This window comes from Cnephaeus nilssonii (genome assembly GCF_951640355.1).
Source record: "Cnephaeus nilssonii genome assembly, chromosome: 2".
Lineage (NCBI taxonomy): Eukaryota > Metazoa > Chordata > Mammalia > Chiroptera > Vespertilionidae > Cnephaeus > Cnephaeus nilssonii.
In genome coordinates, this window is record NC_137073.1 from 47,784,581 (window position 1) to 47,794,157 (window position 9,577).

The following is a 9,577-nucleotide window of genomic DNA, read 5'->3' on the forward strand; positions in this document are numbered from 1 at the left end:
GCATTAATGGGCACACTGCAGATTCACCTGCTGCCCGTGGGGTTCTACTCAGAGTAAATAAAGAACTGTCAGCAAACTTACAGGAGACAAGATGAATGAAGAATTCTGCTTTATATAGGTGCCCCAGAGTCCTCACTACTCAGTTTTGCTACCCAGACCCTGACCCTGAGCCTGCGGGACATGTGCAATTTTCATTTTGGACCCACTCTTTCATGGGTATGAGCCCCACAGGCCATGGAGCCTGCGAACCTGCACTAAATGAAGGAGCTCAGCTCAGGAGGGCTTCTGAGGGGTCCCAGTTCCTGCCCTGACTGAGGTCTGGTTGTTAACAATTCCTGAATTCCCAAGATTTTTCATACCTAGAGTGTGCACTGTCCCTTCTGCCTGCTATCCCCACACAACACACAATTTATTTGAGCAAATTTGAGTGGCTTCAGACCTGGTAGCCAAAGAAGCTCCAACTAAAACAACCTCTGAAAGTTAACCTAGTTAAGGCAAGATGCCATGGGGAATGAAACCAGACTGTGTGGCTTAATTTCCGCGACATCACCTGGAGCCATTGGTCCCTTTAAGAAGGCCCTGCATCTACCATGTTGGTGGCCCCAGAACCCCTGTTGATGTGGACGCTTTCAGGCTTCATCCCACCCACAGCCTCTGGGCAGAGCTCACTAGATCACAGAAGACATCAAGCTATAACAGGCCTTTACTTTATTTCTTTAGCCCCCACATTCTTAAGTTGTCCATTTGTATACTTAGGAGATATTTTTAAATGGGTGCTTGTGTTTTGCTGAATTTTGGTGACCTTGCTTAGAGGGGGGGTGGGGGGGGGAGTGGCCCTCATTGTCAGCACTTAGAGACCTGAGTGTTTTCTGGCTCTTGCCCAAGAAAGTGGGTGAGCAGCATGTTTTAGAGCGACGGTGCAGTTCTTTGCTCTTTTCTGTGAGTCAGAGTCATGTGTTATCTAAAATAGTTGGTGAGTGTGGGCAGGGCAATCCAAACATAATAGCAATTCATCAAATTTATTCCCAGGGAGACTGTGACCCCTCATCCAAAGCCTCAGTGAGGCTCCGTATGGCCGTGGTAAGCGTCAGATTGAGCACTCCCCTTGAGCTGACTGGTGCCGCTCAGCCTTGGAGAGCCACACTTGCCCTGACGCCGTGTCTTTAGGAAGTTGGGAGCAAGTAGATTTGACCAGGTGTCTAACACCAAGCAGGCTCATACTTGTGGCTGGGCTTCCCCCGTAAACTGCACAGAGCGTGTGGTTACCTAACAATGCAAAAACTCACGAATGCAGTTCAAGACCCAGGCATGTTTGGGATTTCTACATTTTTAGAACATGTATTTGCTGACGTGGCACTCTCCCCCGACCACATACACTGTGTGGACATATTATTATGCTGTTCCCGTGAGTGTTCACCCAATAGCTCATGCTGATTGTAGGACCAAGGGCCAAGTTCTAAATCTACCTGGGGCCTGTAATGCTCAGCTGGCTGTTCAGCTTTTAGATCACTGAAAGGGTTATCCCATGACTATTAGCCAACACATGTGAGACATGATGAAAGAAGCCTTCTGTCTTGAAAAGGCCATGTGGTGATGAGCAAACTCCAGGCAAGCCACAGCTGTAATGCATCCGAGCACAGAATGGACACCCTTTCCTGGAAGTAGCAGCGGCCATGCAAGGAGAAGTAGTTGTTAAAAGTATTGCAAAATATCAGCGCAGCAAACGCTGAGCCATGTCCACGGATTACATGTGGCAAGTACCTGTTGTGTCAGAGAAAACTTTTAGAGATTGCTCTGTAGCGGGCAAGGAGGAAGGTTTGCTGGACTAAGAAATATTTGGTTATCACCTAGTTTTGCATTAGGCAGATATGTGACTGAGGGTTTTCCTACAGCTTCCCTTTTAGTACCATTTTCTTAAATATATTTTTATTGATTTCAGAGTGGAAGGGAGAGGGAGAGAGAGATAGAAACATCAATGATGAAAGAGAATAATTGATTGGCTGCCTCCTGCACACCCCCAACTGGGGATTGAGCCTACAACCAGGTCGTGTGCCCTGACTGGGAATCAAACCATGATCTCCTGGTTCATAGGTCAGCATATAACCACTGAGTCATGCCGGTTGAGCCAGTACCATTTTCTTGACATCCCTCCTGGCTATCACACATCCCACCTTACCACCACCCATGCTTTGGGCAATCATCACTCTCTCTGCCCTCTTATGTCCCTCATTTTTCTCCTGGAATAAGTATTAGCCACTGTGTTGAGTTTTCTGAGATGATTCTAAAATTATTATTAACTGTGAAATAAAAAAATGTGTCCCCCCTTTTAGTGACTATCATCAGAAGAGGAAGGACCTGTGGACTTTTTTACTTTCTTGAAACCACAAATCATGGTTTAAGGCAGGCTCTGCTTAAGGCAAAGAAAATGGCGAACAGCATATGCAGCTGGAGACCAGAAGCATAAAACCATCCAAATGGGACAGTGTCCCTGCAAGGGATTAGGGTTGTTGCTAGGTATTGCTGCTTTTTTTGTTGTTTGCCATTTTTGGTTTTGTTTTGAGAACATTTCTCCTCCTTTGGTGCTCACATGTGCAGCAGCAACACTGGCTGGCACTTGGTATCGCTTTGGGACTGACTAGTCACTACAGCTTCCTGTTAAGAGTTTAATCTGAGGATCCCTGTCCACTTTATGTATGAGGACATTTTTAGTGACAAGAGAGTACAATTGAGTTGAAAACTTTGCTTTCAGACTGTAGTTATTATAGCTTGAATCTCACCTTGTTGTCACTTGCAAAGGCTAACCCAGAGCCCAAGCTCCATATAAATACAAAAATATCATTTGATTGCTTTATTGCTTAAATTTGCTAACTTTTGAAAGCAGTGTCATGGAGACTAAGGAAAGGAAGATTCTAGGATTGTTAAACTTGCTAAAGGTTTTCACTGATTCCCAAATTATTTCTGAAATGATCGCATTTGGAGGCATATCCTATGCAATGTATCCACCTGTTATAGCCCCATGAAGTGGCCATTTCAAATGGTAATGACTCCAGGAAGTAAGTCTTATTCTTACTAGATAAAAACCCCAATAAGACTTCATTTGCTTCAAAGTAATTTACCTGGACCTCTTTCCTTACCTAAGTTAATGGTTCTTATCAATGTCCCAGTGCTCAAGGAATGTAGTAGGAATATTTTTCACTTTTTATAAGGAGAAATAGAAAAAAAGACAGCAGAACTAGAGCACGTTCCCTCTGAGTGTAGGTCTGTTTCTTTTTCTCCTATCACAGTTCCATCACTTCTCTTGCTAATATTTTCTCATTTCTTTCTTAGTCCTAAAGATTTTCTTCTAATTTACTTCACTCTCAAATTCCCCACCCCTCCAATAATGGATTTTCTATTCTCATCCCAGAGTCTTTCCTGTCAACATTTAACCTTACACCCTCCTCATTTCTTCTACTTCATGATTTCTTCCTCATAAAATCACAAATTGGGTGGGCATCTGCCACCCATACAACACTGGCTCAGTGGGATATCTGATAAATTCCCAAAGCCTTACAGTTTGACAGTAGCAAAATTCTGTATCCACGTGGCCTGACGTCCTTTTTATTTAACACACCATTCTGATCACCTGTAGATAATCCTAGCCCCTTTGGAGTCCTTAACAACCACCACCAATTTTGAATATTTCTTCCAATCTCCTGACATTATGACAATTTTCTACGCTTGCTGAAGGGAGGGTGGTGCCACCATGTCATGATATTCAAAGTCCTCTCACATACTTCCCCAATTTTCTTCCTAATTCTGACTCCCCACCTGCACTCTATTCAAATTCAATATTCATTCTGCTTACCTGGTGTTTTCCTGCCCCTTGCTGGAGAAGGCATTGCTGTAAAGTTGTCTAGATGATCGATCACCAAAAATATGCAAGGACCTCACAAGACCATAGGCCTGAATCTAGATTGTAGGCCTAATTACAGAATGAGGACAACTCACAATTGCACATAAACATGTTCCCATTTCAGCTTAAGTAAGTCACTAATATAAAATGTAGCTGTTTGGAGAAATGCATTGTGTTTTGGGTCACCTCATCTTCCAAATCCATTTAACGAGCTTATTTCAGATTTTTAATGAGGACCAAACCAAAGCTATTGAAGACTAGAAAATAAAGTAACTACATCATGATCTTATTGCAAGTTGATTTCTCAACCACCACACTTGAAGTGAGCATCATTAGCTGAGTTTAAATACAATAGAGATATCAGAGAATTTAAACAACCAGCCACACAGGAAAGGCTGTTTAAACAAGTTTCCAAAAATCAGTAACTAGAATGACATCTGAAGTGGCATTTGGTGAGCAACACAGATCAAATGACAAAATGTTAGTTAGACATGGTGATGACTAATGATACAATAATGATAAACTACCTATTGCTTAAATAGCTGTGTGGGAGAAAAGAGGTGACAAGGAGGGCAGAGCCTTTTGTATGCAAGTCCCCACTGGTGAGACTGCCCGGTGGCTCTGAGCTTCCGCCGGACCCTGTTTTGAAGGCTGGCCCTCCAGAGGTAATCCCGTAGTGGTTTGCAAAAGCTGGGAATCTTTTATAATTCAACAAACATAGCAATAAGCATAGCCCCCCACCCCTGATATCAAAGTTATCAGGGTATTCCATCTTAAAGCTCCAAGATGATTCTGCTGTGCAGCCAGAATCAAAAGTGGCAGCTCTAAGAGGTCTGATGGCTTTGTATTTTGAGGGTGGACAAAGAAATCTGGTTTCCTTTCAGGATGGTGGACTAAGTATATTCTACAGCTTCTTCGTTCCTGCAGCAAGAGCCTCAACTGATGATCCTAAAGAAGTGAAACTTCCAGTGAACCAGAAACATGGATAAATCCTAAGGTATGGGATGTCGACTGGATGGATGCAAAAAACAGAAAACCCGTTCTAAAATGTGCACAGAAGACTATTGCCACCAAGGTGAAGGGGGCACCAAGACTACTCCAACCCCAAAGATGGCAAACACCAGAAGCATGAGCGTATCGAGGACCATGGGCATGTAGGTGCCTGGGGCACTGCTGCAGGAGGGACCGGAGATTCATCTTCCAATGATGCCCTTTCATCGGCCCTGAGCCAAACAGCAGTGGCAGGGTCCGTCTCCAGGTAGGGAGCCCAAATTAGACAGGCATGGCCATGGGTCCTGAGGCTGGCCATTGCCAGAGGAATGGGGTACCAGAACTGAACACCTCATTGAAATCTCACCCAGTGACTTATCCCTCTCCACTAGGAATAGGCCAGAGGACAATTCAGACCAGCAATATCCCCAAGAAAAACATGGCAACCTTATCAAACACTTGTTTTTACTGAACAAAAGTTAGATTACTGCCACTTGCTCTTTTAATTTGGCTCTAAGAGAATTTTTTTAAGAGTCTAGCCATCTCTGATGATTTTGAGTTAAATACAGGAGGTAGCTGGATAAAACACACCCCACAATTTCAAAAGATAAGCCTTACTATCTGACTCATTTGGCATATCTTTACTACCCAGAATAAAATCCGTAGAAATAATACGAATATAATTTTCAAAGAATGCATACATGGTGGAGTCTTAGGAGGAGGAACTTGTAAATGAAGGAAGGTAGAGATTCTCATCTCGCTAATTACGAGCATTTTTCCTCATGGAATAACCAATGCTTCCAGTGTGCATGGGGAACTTTTCTCTGCAGGCAAGCATGTATATAGGGCCAGAGCTTGTTGGTTTCTGTTCCAGAGAAGGTTTCCAACACCCCCTTTTCCTGGTAATATTCCAGGACCGGTTTTGTGTGGTCTTCGTAAGCTTTCATTCTCTTGATGAGTATCTCTGGTCTGTCGTCCTCACGCTTAATGAGAGGCTCTCCCGTCAGATCATCCACGCCCAGCACTTTGGGAGGATTGAAGTCAAGGTTGTAGACGCGGCCACTGGCTGGGTGGACCCAGCGAGCAGAGAGGCGTTGCATGATGGCCTCAAAGGGCACGTTCAGGTGCAGCACCAGGTGCGTCTGATACGCGCTCTCCAGGGCTTCCGCCTGCGGGAGTGTCCTGGGGAAGCCACACAGCAGCCAGCTGTAGGGAGCGAGGTGTTTCAGCTCCTGGAGGGTCAGCGGCGTCATGATGTCGTCCGGGATGAGCTGCCCCTGCTTCACGAAAGGCCGGGCCAGCATTCCAGGTTTTGTGTCCCTCCGTATGTTGTCTCGGAGCAGTTCCCCGCTGGAGAGCTTCTTGAGCTCGAAGTGTCTGGTGATGCGCAGTGCCAGGGTGTGCTTGCCGGAGCCTGGGGAGCCCATGATCACCGCGCGCAGGAGCTGCCCGGCCGCCCCCATGGCTGGCAGCCAGGCCGCCGCGCTGACAGTTGGGCCCCGGCCTGGCCTGCGCGCTCCCGGCTCCCGGCTCCCGGCTCCCGGCTCCCGGCTCCCGGCTCCCGGCTCCCGGCTGGAGGCTCGGCAGCGCCGCGAGGACACGCATGGGACACGCGCCATGAGCGTGCAGCCTGCAGAGGAACTGGATTTAAAAAGCAGACACTACCGAGGAGCCAATTCATGAGTTGAAAGATTGAGACAATAAATTCTCCCACGATGCAGCAGGAAGAGCTGAAGAGATGGTAACGTAGGAAAGGAAAATAAAGAAACATGAAGTGTAGATTCAAAAGTTCCACCATTCACAAGTAGGAAATGAAGAGGATGGAGGGATACAGTGTTTCAAGAAATAATTAAAGAAGGGACAAGGATTTCCCAGAATTAAAGAATGATACGCGTCGTAAGAACGGACAGTGAAACTGTCCAGACTGCATCTCGGAGCCAATATGGGCAGCGGTGTGAGAAGAGAGGTCTCTGCTCGGGGCTGTCCCCACGGCTAGTTTGCCAGGCAACTTGGCAGTGGCTGATAATTTTTTGAAAATGACTTCTCAGAATCTTCCTTAGACAAACACTTCCCAACAAGAAGGCACATGTAAGATGTTCACTTCAGCCTTATTTTTAGCAGTGAAACATTGTTAACAACAGAAATGTTCACTAATAGGAGAATGGATAAGCGAATCATAGCCACACTGTGGAAGGTCAGGCAGCAGCTAAAAAGACGGAGGCAGATTTCTGTAAGCTATCATGAAAAGATTTCTAAGACATAACTGCAAAACGTTGCAGAGTGATATAATTTGTGTTCAGTTTGTGTTAAAGTGTGATATAACTTATGTTTAAATATACCTGCTAAGTAAACTGGGAAGCCAAGTTTCAAGCAGTGGAAAGACATGACTTTATTTTTGTTTTTAAAAGATTGCTTGTCTGCAAGAATAGAAGCAGGGGGAGCTGTCAGGAGGCTATTTCAACAGGCCAGCAGAGAGGTAAGGAAATACTGTTTAGCCCAACCGGTGTGGTTCAGTGGCTGAGCTTTGACCTATGAACCAGGAGGTCATGGTTCAATTCCCAGTCAGGGCACATGCCTGGGTTGCAGGCTCAGTCCCCAGTGGGGGGCATGCAGGAGGTAGCCGATAAATGATTCTCTCATCATTGATGTTTCTATCTCTCTCTCCCTCTCCTTTCCTCTCTGAAATCAATAAAAACATATTTGTGTGTGTATGTATATATATATATATATATATATATATATATATATATATATATATATATATAAAAGCCTAAGCAAACATTATGACCAGACGACCAGATGACCGTAGCTATGACACACACTGACAACCAGGGGGCAGAAGCTCAATGCAGGAGCTGCCCCCTGGTGGTCAGTGTGCTCCCACGGCCAACCTCCCACAGTCCCTCCCCTTGGCCGGCCCGTCCGATCGCCTGATCAAGACTGGGCAAGATGGCCTGATAGGCTCCAATTGAGTCAGGCCAAGGGACCCCGCCCATGCACGAATTTGTGCACTGAGCCTCTAGTATATATAGAAAAAGAAAGTACTGTTTAAATTTAATTTCTCCAGAGTGAGATTGAGAATCTTTTCATTTGTTTTTGGACCATTTGTATTTTATTTACGTAAAATTCTTAAATTGACAGTTACAAGCTTCAATTACTTCCTTGGAAAAATGTTTTAGGTTTCATTTACTCCAGGAGCTGTGCAAGGCCCTTTCTTTGTCTTGGGGAGTCCGATTGCACTGGCTTAATACAGCATCGGGCTTTGCATCACATGGTGCTAATCCTAATTAGAGGCTGCTGAGCCACCAACCCCGCAACCACTTCATTCTCTGCCATTCTTGGACCGCTTCACTTCTAAAAAAGATCCATAAAAATAATCTGATGGGCTGTTCTCATTCTATAAACAAGAGAAAGAGCTATTTCCAGAAGACAGATTCTGGGAGCACAAGCCTAATTCCTGTATTTGTGGCAGCAGAGTAGCATGGCGGCTCTAATTTCTCAGACTTCTTTTTCATTAGTTCTCTATTTTTGGTCTTTAAATAGTGATATAATCTCTCTTCTTGTTTCTGTATCCAAAAAAGTTTACACTGAATACCTAAGAAGATTCAAAAGGTAGATAGATGGATGTTTAATAGAAATTTGGCCTACATCCTGCAGCCAAGGAAAAAGAAAAGATGTAATAATTTGAAACAGTATTTTTTATAATACTAATTGATTTTCATGCTATTGTTGTCTTTTAGGATATTTAATTATATACAAACAAACAAAAAAAAGGATCCCACCAAGGCCTTTCTATCCTGGATAGATTTAGACATCTGGTATATTCACCCTTTACTTGAGGTATCTAATTTGGTACCAGACTCTGGTCTCAGAATATCCCAGAGAGAGTATCTGCAGAGAGTGGGTATCATTGGTTTGGCTCCAGGTGTGAGTGGGAGAGGATGGGCCCCAGAGGAGCACAGAGGAGGCACACTCCACGTGGGCCTGCTGGGCCCTGTCAGACCCCTAAGCACACTGAGTCATTCTGGCTCCTGAAACCACCTCGCCTCTTCCTCCTTTTCCAAACTGCTGTCACATAAGCTGTTTGAGAAAAATGGTTATGAAACTCGGTCTTGATAGCATCTGATGAGAGATTCTTTGACAAAAAAAACCATAATCAGTAGCCAAGTAATATCATCCAACATATTTGACCTCATTTAGCAAAAGGGAAAAAAAAATAAGTCTAATGCCAACTCAAAAGTTTATTGACATTTTCTAGGTATTTCTTTACAGTAGCAGAAGCCAAATGGCAAAGCAGTAAAATAAAAACAGCCGGGCTTCTCAGATTAGGCCTAGTTTTACATTGCTAATCATTTTGAGGTGAAAATTTCCAAGTTAATTTATTGCCCACTCCCTAAGGGAGAGTTATCAGTGTAAGGCATCCAAGGAAACAGAGCTAAGAGCCCCAGGTAGGGTAGCAGGTGAGATCATCATTCATTCATGGATTCAGCAAACTTTCAATGGGCATTTACCCAGGTGGCTAGTTGTTCTAAGCACAGGGGACGAAGCCCATGGGAAACACTGAAGCCCGAGTGTTGGTGACTTTCTAGCGGGCATTGTGGGCCAGTGTTGCCCAAGTGATCCTCTGGGGAATTTGAGATGGTTTTAGATCTCTGCCAGAGAATGTTTCCCACCCCTACCCCTGGGTTTGAT

The 9,577-nt window shown here is 44.6% G+C and overlaps 1 protein-coding gene across 1 annotated transcript; it reads right to left on the minus strand.

Moving 5' to 3' along the window:
* Window positions 1–5,649: 5,649 nt before the first annotated feature.
* On the minus strand, window positions 5,650–6,348 carry LOC307093452 (GTP:AMP phosphotransferase AK3, mitochondrial-like; the record flags this gene model as incomplete). Its single annotated transcript, XM_079761584.1, has 1 exon — window positions 5,650–6,348. The coding sequence occupies one exon, from the start codon at window positions 6,346–6,348 to the stop codon at window positions 5,650–5,652; it is 699 nt and encodes a 232-aa protein (XP_079617710.1).
* Between the last annotated feature and the right edge of the window lie 3,229 nt (window positions 6,349–9,577).